Source organism: Dicentrarchus labrax, unplaced genomic scaffold (assembly GCF_905237075.1).
Source record: "Dicentrarchus labrax unplaced genomic scaffold, dlabrax2021, whole genome shotgun sequence".
In the NCBI taxonomy this organism is placed as follows: Eukaryota; Metazoa; Chordata; class Actinopteri; family Moronidae; genus Dicentrarchus; species Dicentrarchus labrax.
Window position 1 is genome coordinate 20,196,009 of NW_026136708.1, and position 19,930 is coordinate 20,215,938.

The following is a 19,930-nucleotide window of genomic DNA, read 5'->3' on the forward strand; positions in this document are numbered from 1 at the left end:
AAGTTTTCACTTATCTAGTAAAATATATTAACTATATAATACCCTTAACTTTTCATGTAACTTCATAATCAGATCAAATTTCATTTTGTTTGTTTGTATGTTAATAGTTGATCTACTGTAGCCAACAAAGCCATTGTTAACAGTTTGCTCAGGGTGAACTGACTTGTGTCAAACAACTACTCAAACAGACGTACAGGACTAGTGTGTCCTTTCTAGCTCCAGTTTTTAAAGCTTTAAACCTAATTCAGTGTTGTGCATTGACAACTCTCCACTGGTCCTCCACAAAGCCAGAAGATTTGTTTGCTGAACGTGAAACGCAACTACAAAACCTCTATTATAGATTTCAGATTGTTTTGCTTCTCTGCTGGCCCGGATTTATGGATTTATTTACACCTGAGAAGTGATGCTTTCAACTGTTGTGAGCAAGATATCTCCGCTCTGTTGGTTACTATAAAAACAAATTGCAACTCCTTCATGTGTATGGGGCATTTTGTTTTTTATCTCCTATTGTAAATCAGCTGCAAAAATCATTTCACTAACTTCATTCCCTACAGGTGAGAATTCAAATTAGTTTCTACTGTTATTACGGTGTTAGACTTTACTCGGGGTACGATTTTATTTCTTTTTTATCCTCTCTAAAGCTTTCTGCCTTTCCATATTTCCCTGTTCGTACCTCAGCTTGGTTCCCTGCCTCTTTCTTCCCCTCTCTCTCTGCCCGATTGGTTAGCTGACAGCCAGTTCTTCCATCCTCTACCTTGCTGGAGTAATTCATCACTCCTTTCGCTCCACCTCTGCATCCACCAGTCTTTCCATTCATCCGCATCCCGCCATCTTTCTCCAACCAATTTCTCTATCAAGACCTCTGACAGCAATGGTAGAATTTCCCTGCAAAAATGAGATGTCCACTATTTGGGGGGAAAAACACTTATTTTTTCTTGTATAAGATTACTATTAAAAATGTGTATCAATTAACATTATTCCTTAAAAATAACTTTTAGCTTTTTAAAGTTACACACTCCACTGTTTTCATCGCTTGTTAAATCTTCCTTGCTCTGACAGAAAGCCTTTCCCAGCAGATCCACAGTAACTGTTCTTGAAAAAAAAAAAAGAAAAATCCTGATTCAGCCACTCAATACGTTCTCTTCTGTCTAACTACCAGTGATGCATTATGCTATATATCTGCACCCAGTAAATACTGTCTCATCACTGCTGATCTACAGAGCTACATCTACATTTATCAGTCTCATTCGGGGGTCAAAAGGCTAGTTTGTCCACATTAAATACAGTCTTGTCACTGCTAATGTGCCATGATCTATATCTGCTATATAGCTGTATTCACTCATTACTGTCTGATGATGTTTGTTTAGTGGATGCTGTATGTATAAGCTCATCAGTGATAATCTAATGCCCCATACAAGCACTGAATCTAGGGAATACAAAGTTTCATCACTGATGATCTGTGATGCTACATACCAGCATCCTATGACGACAAATATTGTCTAATCACAGCTTAGGTTGGATGCCAAATGCATATATTTGATGGATGCTCTCTAATCAGGAATGTTAAATTATATCTGATAGACAAAACAGAGTTTTTGGTGGGACTATACATGTTTTTTGGGACTTGAGCCTGTTGGCCAAAATACTTGCTACGATGATGTGCAAGAAAAGAATAAAGATCGAGATATAAATTAAGAAGAGCAGGGTCCAATAGAGTATCACTTAATCTCATATAAAACAGTGAACTTGCAGTAAAAGCAAAGACTATCAATCTGCCTAATGACCTCTTCCTAATAAATCCTGAGTGATCAGTTGTAGAGGAAGTGATCCGGACTCTGTACTGTGCGTTTTTAGGTCCACTGATTTAGAAAGTGCTGAGCTGGTGCTGATCGGTGAGAGATCTCTCCCTCCCTCATCCTTTTTCCCAAGATGCTCCTGTGGCTCCTCCATAATAATGGAACCTTTGCAGCTGACACACACACACGTGCAGAGCCAAAACAAACTAAACCCATTAAAACCAAATATGTCCTCAAAAGCTTCACGTCTTCTCTCTATCGTTCTCTTTCTTTCTCTCCGTCCTCGCCTGCTTATCTCTCGCCTGGCGGAGACAGAGAAGATGAGATCAATTTTCGGATCAGAGCTTGATTAAATATCGACAAGGCCCAGCTCTCCCTCAGAAAGCATCTCTTTGATCACGAGATGAAAAGCTTTCAAAGTGCCCATCATTGTCTCAGAAATCAAACTTATTAAAGTTTTGCCTGCATATCGTCGAGCCCCGAAGCTCACAAAACTCCCAAATTATACCCTTTTATAGTATAATTGTGGCCATTCAATACGCTTTCAGTGTTTTCTGAGTCCCTGGAGCAAAGCATGATTGCAGATAGTAAAAAGAAAACTTATCTAGCTATTATCTGGCTATTCAAGGTTTTTTTTTTATGCTTGAAAACTGACGCCTGGAATTAGATTGCAATTTTTTGCTGTCTTCGACTAAATATCTTTCAAAGTCTCTTAGAAAAAGTTTTGTAAAGTTTTTGGATATGATCCAGTGAAGTTTGGAGAACAAGCAGATTGACATTTTTCAAAAGTATTCACCCATAAAGACTGATGACAGAGGCTTTTCAGTACTTGACTTCACATCATAATAGCTGCACACATTTAGATTTAGGAGACACTAACATCCTTTGCTATTAGTTTTTGTGCAGGTTAAATGCTGTAGGGCATGGGAGATGGATGTCTACAACTATGCCTAATGGGACCAGAAGGTATTGACACATTTAAAATGGTTTGCTGCAGGTTTACCCCAATAAATATAAATATTACTATTTCAAATCTCACTATACATATAACACTACACCATTTAAAGCAACAAAAACAAATGGACTCAAGACTTGGGTTCATGTTCACGTCAAAATGCGCTGGTCTCCAGAGCAACTTTTTTAATTAAGTGAATGTTTTCCTTCCACATCGTCAATGTTTGCTTATTGCCTATAACAACATGCCGTACTCCTGCTGGTAAATGTTATGATTTTTTTGAAAATGATCCTGCCTCAAACTGCAGCACCATAGCACAATAACTTCAACAAAAAATAAAGGTGAAAATTGTTCAGTGTAATGAACTGCACATCTCAGATCATTTAAATAAGTTTTACTTTATCTGGTCCTGAAATAAAGTGAAATCAGTGGCTGTAAGGTGGAAAATCTGTCTAAAAACTAATGATTTGCTTTGGGTCAGAAGTAATATAAATTACACGCAATATGAAGTTAATGGGCCAAAACGTGCAAAACCACATGATGGTCCATTAAATGTCCAATTATGCAAAGCACTAACACCAGATCCAGTCAACTGTAACTCTGACCTCTGACCTCTCTCTGGAATCATCAAGTAAAAAGACACTTAACTACCAATGAACTAGTGAGTCCACTCTCTCCTACTAAAGAAGAAGTTAAGTTATTACAACATATTCTAAATTGTGCAGATACTTTGGAAACAACTGGAAATATCTGTTTCCATAGTAACCAAACACCAAGCTCAAAAAACTTGCATGTGCAGCTTTTGAACATTTAAAAATTCTTTAAAAATACTTTTTGTCTCATTGCTCATTACGTCACAACTTTCAGTCTGTCCGCTGTTTGTTGTTGTCAGCTGTCTTCTTGTGATTCACTGACTCATGAAAAAACTGTAAATGTCAAGTATTTCTTGTAGCACTGTTTCAGGTACTTCAGTCTGCCTGTAAAGACACCAGGTGAAGCACTTAAAGCGGATACTTTCTGCAAACCTGCTGCTCCTTTACTCGCCAAAACAGTAAATGGCAGCTTGAAAAATGTAAGATTGAGTGCAAATGCCTTCAGGGAGAGACTGTCAAAAAGTGTGCTCCATTATCCCTTTTTGTACAGATAATCACATGTCGCTCGTCTCAATGAGGGCACCTCACCTTTGAGCGTGGTCAGTCTTTATATACGACCACACTTTGTATCAACTAGTTTGTTTTTAGTAGCAGACCCTACAGTATCGCTGCTGAATTGCCCCAAAACTGTAAAAAATGCTATTTTCCCCATGGATTGTCCATGAAGATTGAATATGTGTAAGGCTCTCAGAGCCTAGAAAAGCTACATTCAAGTGGGTCATTTCATCAAGATGTAAAATATTGTGCAACCCAGGTTTTTATCATCCTTCCAGAGAAATTAAATATTCACTTAATAAACCGCATTAACTGGAAATGTTGGGACACCATCTTGGAGTATGGTATCTTAAAATACATACATACCAGACTTTCTTTGTCTGAGCACTTAATATTTAGAGAACTGTTAATCTTTGAAAATCTTGTTTTGGTTTATTTTGATATATCAATTCAAGAACAGTAAAGCAAATATAAAAAATATCTAAATGAAAATGTTTTGGATTATTGCTGCCTTAAATGTCTTTTAAATAGAAGATATGTTCATTAAAATGTTTCTGTGTCAAATAAAGCTGTTTGCAGCAATAAAGAAGCTTCGGAGGATCCTGTGTATCCTGGTGAGAGCAAATGTTCCAAATTCACAAACTAAAAATAAAAGGCAGCTAAACTACTTCCAGCTCCAAGTCAACACCGGCAACACATACACACACACACACACACACACACACACACACACACACACACACACACACACACACACACACACACACACACACAGCAACACTTACATACAGAGTGCCAGAGCCAAAGGGAGCACAGGGGCTCAGGGAGACAGATTGTCTTTTAATTGGTTGAAAACTGCAGAGCTTTGAGAAGGGCTGAAGGGGAAGACACACACACACATACACACACAGAGACTTCTCTCTCTCTCTCTCTCTCTCTCTCACACACACACACACACACTCACACAAAATACACAATGTCCTCTGTGATAGTACGGAGACGTGGCCGGTCCCTGCTGACTGACCGGTATAATGAGCTGAACCCACGCCAAAACCTGGAGGTGTTTGCGTGTATATGAGTGTGTGTGTCTGTGTGTGTGGGTGTGTGTAACCGTTTGTGTTGTGTGTGTGTGTGTGTGCTGACCTGCTGATTTCATCAAACTAAAAGACAGAACGATGGTCCAGAGATTGAGGGTCAGGCGAGTAAATGTGAGTGTGTGTGTGTGTGTGTGTGTGTGTGTGTGTGTGTGTGTGTGTGTGTGTGTGCATGTGTGAAGGTTGTTGTCCCTTCACTGCATCTCTAGTGTAACTTCTGGTGCTCAGTGTTTCTTTGCTCATCAGCCAAAAGTTTAACTGATACGAGTTTCTGAAGACTGACACTCAGAGGGATAATTCAAAAGTATCAGAATTCTGTGTCATTAAATTGCATTTCCTTGAAAATATTGTACAAGATGTGCATAAATTATATGTTAAACAAAATTACACCTTTTCAAGTGTAATGATGAAAACACAAACCCATATGTTCAGATTTACATATGCATATGATCAAATGTTTGATGTGAGAACCTTAATAAAATAAAAACCCCAGTTACAAAATAAAGTTAGATGTATTTTATAATATTTTTGTAAGACCAGTTTTACCACTGAGCCACAATAATCTAAGAAGTCTCAGGTGTGTGATGTGTTACCTCCTGATGGTACGCAGCAGGGTGGATCTGGCCTCGTTGTGGAAGGTGACGATGATGGAGGTTGGAGGAAGATCAGAGTCATAACGAAGAGTGGTGCACCTGCAAAGAGAGAGAGAGAAAAAACATGACATCAGACCCATTGAGCCACTGGAAGGCATGTCCCATGTTAATGTACATTTACCACAATTAGTGAGTCGGGATATCTAATAATAATATATAATATCATATCATATTTGCAAAGTACGGTGGCCCATGTCAGACTTTTCATATTACACATTCATGCGACAGAAGTAGCTTTTTTAGGAGTCTTTTTCCTGTTTGGATTATCCCTGTCACACTCACTCTCCTCCATGTTTGTTTGTGTTGCCCATGTGCAGATTTACTGCCTGTGTTGAGAAATTTGATTTACAGTAGAGGGCAAAAGAGGGGTATTAGTCACAACTGTAACAGTGCACAGCATTTGAAATGACAGTTTAAGACGTTTATCTATTGCCACACGATATATATCGTCATATCGCACAGCCCTACATTCCTAAAAGATCCATCATTCAAATTAAATTGGTAACTCTATCAACAGTTGAGACTATAAGATGTACAAAAATGGAAAATGGGGCAATTTCTGATTGAATGTAGTTTCAAAATAAAGTGTCTCAACAATAGCCACAATGCTCTGTAATAATGCTGGCTGGTTACAGTGATATTACAAGTGAAAATATCATCAACACTTTGCACACACACGCACACACACACACACACACACACACACACACACACACACACACACACACACACACACACACACACACACACACACACAGTGACCAAGTGATCAGACCAGACCTGTTGAAGATGAATTATAGATAACCAGCCAGAAGCTCATTAAAATACACCACATAACAGTGAGTGCAAGTGTGTGTGTGCTGCCTTCGCTGGGTCAGCAGCCTTTTCTTCTAAAAGAGCAGAGGCAGACACACACACACACACACACACACACACACACACACACACACACACACACACATACACACAGTATAATGAGAAGACTGGCCTTTACCTATCAGATTGATGGATTGGTGACATTTTCAAACAGAAACAGTCTGCTAGTTCTGTTCTGGCCTTCATTTTTAAAAACCTCACCTTCCTTGTGTGTGTGTGTATGTGTGTGTGTGTGTGTGTGTGTGTGTGTGTGTGTGTGTGTGTGTGCGTCCATGTAAAACCTTGCACGCCACACTACACTGGTCTGAATATTCAGTTAAAAACATTGAAAGGCTGGACTGAAATTTCCAATTTTATTACATGTAGAAAGGAGTAAAAAAAACAAAATGTCAAATGTAGACCCTTTTTTTCCCAACATGAGCAAATGTGAAATATGACGCTTAATTCGAAAACATTATGACTAACACAATAAATTACAACTTAAAGGCAGAATGAGTAGGATCTGTCAGTTGCGGTTTGAACCAGGGTATATGCAGGAATCCTTTAGTTAAATTTATTACATTTTAAGACCTTTTAAAGACTCTTTCTATGCATTTTAGGATCTCATTGCCACTTTGAGTTCAAACTGGTGTTATTAGTGACAAACTTTAACATACATTTACTATAAATTGATTGTAAGTTAGCACCATTAAGCAGTCTTTGTTTATAATAACTACTCGGACCACTGTATCGATGTAACATAATTCAGATTAGCTGGGAGGGAACGGTCACTCAGAGGTCAGAGGTCAGCAGTATGAAGTGATGGCCATTGTAGTAGCTTCAGCGGTGGTGGAAAAATGTGTGGTGAGACTGTGTCATCTCATGGAGACTTCAGATGAGAGATAATTGCAGTTGTAATGATGAGGTGGATGTGAAAATTCATAGTAAAACATTGTTTAGGGTATTATTTTACAGTCTACACAGTGTGTGTGTGTGTGTGTGTGTGTGTGTGTGTGTGTGTGTGTGTGTGTGTGTGTAAATTGCCAAGCAGTCTATAAAGTCTGTTTACTGCTAAGATGGTTTACAGGTAGGCCTACATGTGATAAGTATATTAGTGGTACAATATAAATAGCCACAGTCGTGCATAAAGGGACCTTTATGCGTAACCTTATCAAGCAGTGGTCAATTAGCGTGTCAGTGAGCGTGCTCGTCCTTTTCAGTTGATGTCCAGTCTAGCAAGATTTCCATAAATAAACTACATAGAATTCCACAACACACTTACGCAATGATTAAATTAACAAAAACTTTGGACAAATGTAATTTTTGAAAACAAGCTACTACTTTTTAATACTAAAGGGCTTTCATTTCCGCTAAATCGATTAATACATTTTGAATAAGACCCCACATATACCCTGTGAACACGGGATTCAAAGTTCGCTCCTCACCCCAAGCACAACAACTCCTTTTTTTCCTTTTTCGGATGTTTACCATGGATGCACAATCTGGCACCTGGTTGTTAAGTTTTTAAAGATTCCTGCCCTGACACCCTGAGTGCTGTTATTGACTCGGGGCTACACACCCACTGCCCAAAGGTTGACGCAAAGAAACATACCAAACAACAAAATAAGAAAATACAGGCAGAGTGCAGGGTCTCTGTTTGTATGAGTCTGTTTTGTCCAAATCTTACTCCATCTGCCTTGAAGTTCAATGGAGTCATGCACTACCTAACATCTGTGCTCTTGTGACATACAGACTTAAAGACGTAATTACAATTTAACTGATTAAAATCTGGAACTAAATAAGCTCAATTTGCTGTTTGTAGACACAGAAGAAAAAGAAAGACTTGTTTACTTGCAGAAAATGTGGGAATGTTTAGTTATTTTATTTCTCAGGAGACAGAACTGTATTTTACACACAATACTGTTTGGATATATGTTTTAATTGAATCACTTACACAAACTAAGTAACTATAACTAATAACAGCCAACTAAAATTATACAAGTTTTTAACAAATATATTTTGCCAAATATATTTTAAAGCAAAGATGTCTTCTTGAATTTTCTGCAAACCTTTTCATATCCTACAACACAGAGACTGACAGCACTACTTTTTGTTACATACAAACTCTTATTTATAATAACCCCTACATGCTTCTCAGCTTGCCACCGAGGAAGATTGGGTTCTCTGCTGCTGCCCCACTTTGTAGTTCAAAAAGATAAGATACACATTTTTCACAGAAAAAATTTAGCTTGTGTAGCTTAGAGGCAAGAAAATCTGTCTACTTTTGAAAAAAGACCTCATGAAAAACATCGGTGGGATCTGGGAGGAAATTCCATATCAGAGGACATCAACAAAATGTTTAAGAAAAAGTCGTAATCTCTATGAAGTCTGGTCACTTCAGTCAATCTGTCCAACCAAAACTCACACATGTAACTCAGAAAACGTTGGTTTAGACCAGATTTTTATGGATCTCATGAACATCACTTCCTTCACCTTTTCATATATATAGGGTTGTCTAATAATTCTGCGTCATGCTCCCAAACTGTATGAAAAGAGCTGAATATAAACTTTCCAACCCAGCTCCTACAGAGTGTCCTTGAGAGAAACATTGAACCACCTCCTGTGATTTGCAGTGGGGTTAGAACATATGCTCAACTCCTAATTTGTTGTATTAACAGGTCGGCACACAGCATCAGTCTGTGCACACGAGCACCCGGCTGTGAAATAATACTATCAGCACCTCATTAACTCGCAATTTGATTTTTTTTTTTTTTTAGTTCAGAGGCATGATGATTAAGTGGGGAAACAATATCACCAAAGCAGATTACAGAACGTAAAAGTTGAGAAACAAGCGCATGATTCATGCTTTTGTTGTTGTAATGTGTGCATGTAAAGTAGATGGGAAGGGGAGGGTTCAGTGTCTTGCTCAAGGGCACATTGGCTAGTGGTGGGAAGTTTCCCGAGTCAGTTCAGTCTACCTTTTACAGTTCCTACTATCTTCTTTCATTATTCCTCTCTTTCCATCCCTGTTTTTAGCTTTTTTAACTGTACTGTCTGCTGCCTTTACCATCATCAAATCTTATGCTGTTACAAAGAATACGATATAATGATGATATAAAGAACAGAAAATAATATAAAATAGTTATGCATACTAGCTCATTTAGAGTCATAGAGTTGTAAACACACATATATGTTAAAAGAACAGGCTGCAAGCAGACACTGTCACTTTGCATTCAGATTTCTTTCTGTCTTTCTTTGCTTCTGCCTTTCTTCCCTCATTGTCTTCATCTCTCTACCAGTGAGAATGGGAATAGGCGCTGTATATATTTGTCATATCATATCCCATCATGCCCCTCTCTGCCTCCTCCATCCCTCTATCTCCCCGTCTCCATCTTTGGTTTTCCTGCATTTGATTTATTCACCAGCTCTACCAGAGAGGAACGATAAGAAGATAAAGACGAGCTAGCTGCTACTGTGTGTGTTTGTGTGTGTGTGCGCATGTGTGTGTGTGTGTGTGTGTGTGTGTGTGTGAGAGAGAGAGAGAGAGAGAGAGAGAGAGAGACACACACACACAGAGATGTACAGATAAAAAGTTGTGCTGACAGATGACTGATGTTGAAGCTGATATGAACAAGCTTTCACACTCCCCTGAGCGCATGTATGTGTGTGTGTGTTTGTGTGTGTGTGAATGTGTGTGTTCACGTCCTGATGTGTAAAAGCTCAAGAGAACACACATACATAAGGAAGGAAATGGGAGTAAATACAGGAGAGGGGACAAAATACATGAAGAAGAGGAGAGACATGGGAGGAAATAGAGAAGAGGAACACATGATGGGCGAAGGGAGAAGAAAAAGAGTCAAATAAGGCGATGGAGGAGGTGAAAGGATGGTAGAGGGGGTTTAAAGAAACATCAGAGGAGACAAATGTCAAAAAGAGAGGAAGAAAGCCAGGAGGATAAAAGGGAGGTGAGAGGGTAAGAGCAAAATAAAGAGGAGGGAAGAGCAGGGGGGGAGATTAGGAGAGGATGTATGGAGGGAAAGGGGATGAGTAGTGAGGAGAGAGCCATGATGACAAAAGGGAAAGGAAAAAAGAGAGGGAGGATAAGAGGGGATGAAGAAAAAGGCAACGGTAAAAAAATAGAGCTGACAAAAGGGGAAAATAACATAATTTAACTCAATATTTAAATAAGAAAGTGCACGTGGAAGTATGTTTTGTTTTGTTGTTTTTTACTGTGGTATTAAATTGGATGTGGAGGATCCTGGGATTTCACTTGTATTGGTGTCGGCTGTAGGACAGGAGAAAGAAGAAAAATAAGAGGACAGCGATGAGCAGAGTGTTTACTGTAGATTTCTGTCCAGATGGTGCGAAAATCATTTATATTTGATGAGCAGAGCCATTTGAGGAGTGAATTTGTATGTGTGTGTGTGTGTGTGTGTGTGTGTGTGTGTGTGTGGCTGTGTTCGCTCATTCTAGTTCATCTGGAGGTGAGATAAACACATGAAAGGACAGGTCAAAACCAGCGGTCACACATGCACACACACACACACACACCACACACACACACACACACACACACACACACACACACACACATAGTGCCTCTCTGCGGGCGGTGCAGCTGACCTGTCAAAGTGTGTGTTCGTGCTGCAAAATACTAATGGCCACTGATGTAGCCCTGAGATACTGTCAGACCTGTTCACACACACACACACACACACACACACACACACACACACACACACACACACACACACACACACACACACACACAGTACCTAGCTACCCACAGCCTCTGATTAACACCTCTAACACTCTTTTCTCTCTCCGTCCTTCACTTGTTCTGCCTCTTGGCTTTTTTCTGTTCTCTTTCCCTTCTATTCCTCTCTCTCTCTCTCTCTCTCTCTCTCTCTCTCTCTCTCTCTCTCTCCGTGCCCCACCTTGCCCTCTCTGTCTCTCAGTCTTCTCTTGTTTTCTCTGTCTCACTCCTGGCTGAAAAGTTGCAAACATAAAAAGGCATGCAGACTTAGAGTTGCTGTAACTGAGTGGCGATTTACAGCTCTGTTTTGGGGCTAAATCCTGCCGCAAAAGAGCTAAATCCTTCACCTCTCTATCAAACGTCTGCAATGTCGACCCTTGATGGGGTAACAAGTCCTCCAAACTAAATAAGAGAAAAGTCTGCCTGCCATTGCTTTCCAAAATGATCTGTTACCTCAATGGCTACATGCAGATTACGTTTAGGGAACTAAAACTACTTGGTTATGGTTAGGAAAAGGTTGGTTTCTTTGATGGTCGTGGTTAGAGGAAACCAACATTGACTACTGGCAGGAAACAAGATGTGAACAGCTATTTCCAGTGTAAAAAGTCCAACCATCCACTCCAACCTCCCTCATTAGAGGTCTTGCAGCGTTATGCCACAGTACTCCAACCCTACCATTTTGCGTTCGACCACAAGAGGTCGTTGTCAGGAAAATGTAAACATGCTGGAGTTTTTTAAAGTGTAGGACAAAATAACCGGTGCAGTCGAGGGAAAGGTCTCCACTGAGCAAATAAATTGCATAATTTAGTTTCCACTGAAGTGAAAATGGTGCAGAGCAACAGCTTATGTTTTATTTTGGGGGTCACAAAGGTTGGATGTGTGGTCGTGGTGTTTTTTCAATAAATCCATCCCTCTGTGAACTTATAATAATTTCAAATACATTTTTAAGTGACAACATGGAAGGGCCTCTATGATCTGACTTGCAAGCCTTTAGCAGTGCTGTAGACTCAAAGCTTGGACAAAAACTATGACTATGACACTTGGTTCTGAATATGTGACTTTGTTTCAGACTTCACATGGCACTGACTGCTGAGAGACTTCACTTACTTGAGACTGACTCACTAATGACTTGACTTGAGAGAAGAAAGCAAAAACTTTCATCTCCCTTGATACTTGCACTTCCCCCAGAATACTGAAAACAGCTCAGGCTATTAGCATGTGGCTAACAGGACACTGGCTCTTCTCTTTGTATTCGATATTCTTCATTTCCTGGGACCCTGTGTCATCCTGTGTGTATTTGCAAACTTTGCAGGAATTGTGAACTTCACATGCAACAATGGAAGATGGAGGAGTGCTTTCAGAATGTGAATACAATACACTGAAAAGCTATTTTTACAAGGGGGCGACTGAGAAAAGTATCAAATATCATATTTTTTCAATGTGATATTCTTAAGAATAAACATGCACAGTGGGAAATCATTTTGTTTATACTTGGGAAGCATGATATGGAACAATGTCAGTTTAATCTGAGCAGAGAAGCAGCAAGCCTGCTGAAGTAAGATATTTTGGTAAGCTTTTCACCTCTGGCCTTTCTTTCTTTCTCTTCCCACTATCTCTGTCTCGCTTCTATTCAGGTGTTCACAGAGGAGAAGATGGCCTAGTTTTGGCTGGTTAGGCAACATCCATTTACATATTTATACACACACACGCACACTGCTGGTGAATGAGGGAGCGAGGGATTTCTGTTCTCCTGATCGAGAGAAAGAGGAGAAAAGAAAAAAGAGACAGCGAGGGACAGTTGATAATGCCTCATTTCTTCTTTTACTGGAAAATTCCATTAGGAAAATTTCCGAGTCAATGACTCCAATGAATGAATAGCTCAAATGAATAGTTCAGTAGATTCAACAATTTTAATTGAAGCAGGTTCAATCTCCAAAAGGAGTGAAGGAGTGTACATATTTTGCAAAAGGAAAAGTGCCCAGGTTGTGGCCTCATATTCACTGTTTTCTGCTGCCAAAGTCAAGAGTTTATTTAATTCCTACTGATAAAAAGCAACAATAAAGTAATTCAAAATGCAGTGTACACCGCGCAATCTACAGAACTACGTCAAGTTCACTCTCAAGCGCACACACACAGACCCATATAAACACATTAAGATTGATTTATGTTGCATTGCTTCTCAGTAGACAAAAAACTCCCTGGATCAAGAGAATAAATGAATCACTTGCTCCTCAGCCCATGCATTAAAACAAGCCTATGCAACTTTTAAAAGATGAAACAACATATTATTTCTCTTGCAAATAAAAAGTTGAATTCATAAGCAAGAAAATGCACCATCAATCAATTCAATACACCCAGTGGTTCTGCTTCTACAGCCTTACTTGCTCTGGTATGACCATTAGTGCATGATGTGTTTTCCTTCGCCTTCGTAATCATAAATGTAACAGATCAGAAAATGTCTATATGAGCTATATTTGAAGGTAAGGACTAATCACAGTTTGTTATTTAGGTATGAGGACTTGTTGATTAATCGGTTCCTGAAATATACTGCTAACAAACAAACAGAATTGAAAATGAAACCTCCTTAAGGGAGGTAATAGTGTGATATTGAAATATTCCATAAATATGTGATACATGCAGATAGCCTAACGGAATGTTTGTGTACAGTATATGCACTACATAAATAACAAATGAGATGCATGGGAAATAAGTACAGGAAGAATATTACTGCATATTTGAGGGAAATTATACAGAGTGAAGAAGAGGGAACCCTTTCTAGGTGGTTATTACTCATATTACTCAGTGTGGTGAATGTGCTCTACATCATTTGAGAACACAGCTGCTTCATGTCAAAACAACTATATCGAAGTAAACATCTTGAAGTAATGTGTTTGTGTGTTTAAGAGACAGGAGGGTTGCTGTCATGTCTCAAATATCTGTTGTATTGCCCTTCACAGGGCAATGGCTGGACAACAGTGCTGTCAGCTCAACATTTAGTTCTTCTGTGTGATCCTCTGAAGCATTTCCTCAAAATCAATTCCACTCAACACCTGATGTGTGTTTTCTGTAGCTGCTACAGGCTCAGTAGAGGTTCAAGGCATATACCCTGCTAACCCTGCATCGGCAGAGGAGAAAGAAGTGTTGAGGTGCCAAAAATATATTTTTGACAACTTTGGAAAACCAATAAAAACCTAGCCAGCCACTCTTTCCCTAAAAAAAATCTCCCATTGTTCCAGAGGCAACAAAACCTCCTACCTACATAATAAAATAGCTTGTGTGTCATTTCCTTCCAAAACAATCCATGAGACCATTAGATAACCGTTTCATATGACAATCTTTCTGATTTGTCACCTCCGTGAGGTTTAAGGTACAAAACTACTTGATTAAGTTCAGTAAAAAAAATATAATGGTCATGGTTTGAAAACTGTTTACTGTGACTCAAACAAGATGCCAATCTCTCATTGTTGTTGCTTGGGTGCAGCCTTGAGTTACCTTAATGAACTGTATTCTGTATGTATTTATATAGTTGTCTGTAGATCTTTCATTAATAAATTACCCTTATTGGCTTTTTGCTCACCTTTGTGAAAGCTAAGTGAGATTTGGGCATCTTCTGTCAGTGAGGTGATAACAGTTAAAATGAGCAGTTTTTCTCTACCAGGTAAACAACACATTCACACCATTACTGCTGCTCGGTCTTCCACAATTTCAATAGCAACCATGAAACAGGTTTTTGTATGTGATTCACAAAGGTAAAACACAGAGGTTTACCCAGTGAAGCATTTCGATGAGGGCATCAGCTGCTGAACTGAGCTGTGTTAACTTCTTCATTGTTATGTTGTCATACATAGACACAGACATGGTGGCAGGGACAGTGAGGCTACAACAACAGACAAAGAACCCAAGAAAGCTATTTTATCCAAAATCTGAAAAAAAAAAAATCAGACTCGCTCTTGTTGACACTTGCACGTCTGTACTTAGAAGCAGATGGTGAAGCTGTCACAAACATCAGAAGAGTCACTGACTTTAAAAAGAAGGAGATCTTATTTTGGAGAAGTCTGTTTTATTAGCATTACTCTATAACTGTCCTGCTGCATTGTCAGAACAGTTAAATATTCCCTCAGATCTCAGCAAAACTGGGCCAAGTAAACAGATTTGACTGCAGACTCTGATCTGATTCATTTGCAAAGATTTGACTAACAGACACCCTGTATTTTTTTCCTGTGAAAATGCCATCATTTTATGTTTTTGTTGTTTGAATAAAATAATGTCATTAAAATAAAAAAAACATTAAAAATGTCTATGTGACACTATGTTTAGCATTTGTTTAAAAAAGCATTACTTCTATCGTGATCTTTATTTTCTCTGTTTTGAAAGTACGCCATGGAACAACTAAATTTAGTATAGGAGGGGGCGAGGTTGTCACACACACTGCAAATCCTGGCAAGGACTAACCAGGGAGAGAACTTCCAAACTAACTCCAACACCCACCGTCAAAGTAAAAGGAGAACACTGTCACCCAAGAGGGCTCGTTTTGGCCTCTCCAACAGGCTAACGCGAGAAACACAATCATCCATGTGGCAAGAACACTAAAAAACGGCTTAAGGAGAAGACAGATGATGGCCAAACTTGAGGACAAGTTGTTATTGGTAGAACTGAGAAAGGGGAAGGGGGTGTCAGCAATGAACAAAGGCAGAGATTTTCAGATGACAGAAGATTGGATGTTTTTTTATTTTATTTTAAGCACTCCCAGGGCTCCTTTGGTTCCTTGTTAGTGCTGCTGCGACCCCCCAGTGGAGTGGAGAAGCTTGTGTTTTCCAGAGTTTTCTGACTCTTTTAAAAACATGAGGCTGGAACTGCTGGGAGAGATGCTTCACCCCCATGCTGCTTACATATTCATGCTTTACAGTTCCACAACTCTGGCTGCCTCTGACTGTCTGTACAGCGTCTGTGTTTATGCACAGGTATTTGTACTTCTGTGGAAACATTTTGCATGAATTTGAGCTTGTGTATGACCTCATGTATAAGCACATACTCTATGTGTTTTTGTGAGGGTTTAATGGGTGCAGAATGTGTATGTGTGTGTGCATATGTGAATGTAAGTATGTATTTGTGCAGGTGTGTAATTGATATAACTGATGGAGTTGTTTCATTTTGGAAATCACAGTGATAAAATATCAGGAGATATTTCAATTACCAAAACATGGAACCACATGAAATTAGCTATTGTGTCTGTATTTGTTACACAGTAGGTATTTTCAGCCATTTAATTGGCTGACGATACGAAGATAATAATCTGGTCTCTCTTTTATTTTCTCTTCCACCTCTTGTGGGAAGCAGGGGTCTAGTTAGCTGTCTTTCTTTCCTTCTGTTTCATATTTTTTTATGTAAGTAAACCTCTTTGAAGTAACTTTGCAGACAGACAGCACACATGAGTGGGTATCTGTGTCATGAAAGTCAGAAACCCCAAGAGGACGTTCTTCGCTGGGATTTTGGGAACGGAGATGCAACTAGTACAAAGCAGAGCCAAGCTGCTGTATCAAAGGAAAATCTGTGATATTAATATGAAAAGATATATTTGTGTCATAGATGCTTATATTATAATGTATATAGAATTGTACTTATCTATTATGCATCTGTTTTTGTACTTGCTGCTGTGAAACTAGCACAACAATGGTACTACTACTGCAACTTATTCTGATATTATATCCAAGTTTATCTGTTCCACAACTACTACAATTAATGTGCTACTGTGACTAATAGTATTACTACTATTGCTATAAACAGTACAACTGCCTCTACAAGAAATAGTGCTACAACTATCTAGAGGTGGTGTTACTACATTTATGTGCGTTGCTACCAATTCTAGTATCCACTGATCTACAGGTGGCAGTGAAGAAGAATACATGGTAAACATGGATGTTTTTGATGCTTCTGTGTTAGCTTCATATTCCAGCCACAGAGGTTGCTGCTTGAACACATTGCGTTTTGGTGAGTAAGCCTGAATATAAACATTTTATTTTACCCCACAGGACACTGCCTGGTGTGTGATGTATTTAATATTTGGGAACTAGCACAGCTACTACTACCAGTACTATTACCACTAAAGCTGCCACTTGTACTTAGTATGGACACTGCTCCACCACCACAACTACTACTACTGTTACTACTACACCACTGGCACAACTTCAGGTACTAACACTACAGCATTGATCACTTCCTACTACTACTACTACTACGTGTACTACTACTACTACGCATACTACTACCTTACACACTGCTGCTGCCCTCTATCATCGCTCACTCTGTAATACTACCTTTGATTTTCTACTACTGGTGTCCGTGTTTGGCTAACACTGGTACTGCCATTAAACTGACACTGCCAACACCCTTCCACTGTACTTACTCACTGCTTTCGCACTGCAACTGATACTAGTTCTGTGACTACCACTACACTACAACTATTCCTTCTACTAATACTCATGTGAAGAGACTGTTTATGAATTCTGAGGAGCAGGAGTTCTGGTGACAAAGTCTTTGACAGGAACAAATGTAATTGGAAATATTCACAGTACATGATTCTGTTTTGTATGTTAACGATAGAGCATGATTGATTACTTTTGTTTTGTGCATCTGAGAGAGAACAGTAAATAGAAAGAGAGTCGGACCAAGGCGTTTTAAGAGAGATAAGTGACTGAATAAGTGTGTGCCCAATACAAATACTAACACAGAACTATCACTACTACTAGTAATAATAATACCATAATGTCCAGGTTCACACACCCCCTCTGTCCTTCCATCCCTTTCCTTCTCTCTCCTTATCCTTCCCTCCTTCGCTTTCACTGTGGCTGCACCTCCCCTCTCTCCATCCCTTTGTCCCTGTCTGTCTGTCTCTCCATCTCTCTTCTTTCATCCTGTCATGTCAAAGCAAAGCAAAACCAGGATCGAATCTCAGACAAGGCTTTGAACAATAAAGCAGATGAAAGATCACTGTCATTGAGAGCGACAGGGAGAGAGAGGGAGGGAGAGAGGAGTTTGTTCTGCTCTCTCTCTCTCTGTTTCACACCCATGTCTCTATTTCGGTTTCTGTAACGGCTGAATGTACTTCAGAGAGAGCGATTTAGGGAGTTTGGACAGAGAGAGAGAGAGGGGGATGACAGTGGGAGGAGGAAGAGTGGGGATGACAGCAAAGGGAGATGAAAAAAATGAAAGACAGGAAAAGAGGAACATGAAAACAAAAGGAGGAAGAAGAGGAGAGTAACAAACCAAAATAAACCAAATAAAGGGTAGTGAGTCAGTAGAAGGTATAGAACGCCAAAAAAAGAGGAAAGAGGCAGATCATAGACAATGAAACAAAAGGAACAACAACTGAGCTCTTTTTACAATATCATTTTGTAATCACAGCTTTTAAATACCTCCGCAGGACACGGATAATTGCTGGATGTTGGTTTGTTTGTCATTTGCTTTGTTGCTTTGACGTATCCGTGAATAAATGCACTGTTTGCTGAATGTGAAAAAGCTGGTCAAGAGAAACCAAAGTGCAGAAATATTTATTAATGCTCTCCTAAAACGTCTAAAATCATCATTCTGGGAGTGGGGGTAACTTCAGTGATTATACATATGTTTAATATAATAAACAATTTCTCAACTTGTATTTTTACACTGAGTCAACTGAGAAGCTTACACTTTACACCTGGATATATGACTATACGACTGTCAAACTGTTCTCATTAAAAAACAGCATTACAATGTTACAATGTTCTTGCCTCATCATCTACTGTATTTCTGTGCTAATAAAACAATGCAGTTCAGACTCCGGTCACAAGACATCTCTGCAGTCTACATTCTTGCAAAAACAAATGTGAAAGGTGACAGTTTCTCAGGTAATGTCAGCATGCCAGATGGAGCTTGACGTGGAGAAGCAGCCTGACATTTCTGTTGCCTGTGCACTCTTTTGTGCAAAGGAGTGAAAAGAAAAGTACCAGAAACTGAATTTGAAGAGAGCTTGGGAAGATTCTGACATTATGGTTGTTTTTTCTTTCTACAGAAAGGGCTATAAGAAAACTTTAAAGCCCACGCTTTTAAATGTAGGGAGCCTGTGTATTGTTTATTGTTTATGCTGTGTATGGTGATGCACACATGCCGCTACACACAGAAAAAGAAAAAAGTATCACATCTGTCAACACGTTGCTTTGTGGTTCTACTTGTAAGTGCTGAGTTGAGCACATTTAAGAGTAAACATGCATTAGGATTCAGTCATACTGTGATAAAAGCTGAACTCAGTCCCTGCCTTCAGTGTCGGGCAGCAGAGGTAGAAAGAATTATTTCTTATTTTAAGGAAAAATGCAGCAAACCATAATAATATAAAATGACATACACTTCATTGACTAGTTAAATTATTTGGTAAACTGTATTGTTTTTAATTATTTAAAGTGATTTATCATATGGTGTGTCATATGAATATGCCACCAGTTTTGTTCTTTGAAAGTTGAAACATATTCCTGTAGTTTTCTGTCCACATTCGGGTCCATGTCTGTATCAACTACTGTGCTGGACAGTTAAAGTTAAACACCTTGACATTCAACAGCTACAGCTCCCATGAGTCTTTGACATTGTGCCAACAGCAATGAGATCATGAGGCTCAAGGGATATGCAGTTGTTAAATGCCAATGATAT

The 19,930-nt window shown here is 39.1% G+C and overlaps 1 protein-coding gene across 1 annotated transcript in view; it reads right to left on the minus strand.

Annotated features, from left to right (window-relative positions):
* Positions 1-19,930, minus strand: part of galnt14 (UDP-N-acetyl-alpha-D-galactosamine:polypeptide N-acetylgalactosaminyltransferase 14 (GalNAc-T14)) — a 160,339-nt gene that overhangs the window by 62,057 nt on the left and 78,352 nt on the right. Inside the window, exon 3 of the mRNA XM_051409506.1 lies at positions 5,587-5,685. Within this exon, the coding sequence (XP_051265466.1) occupies positions 5,587-5,685 (99 nt within the window). The remainder of the gene's footprint in view (positions 1-5,586; positions 5,686-19,930) is intronic.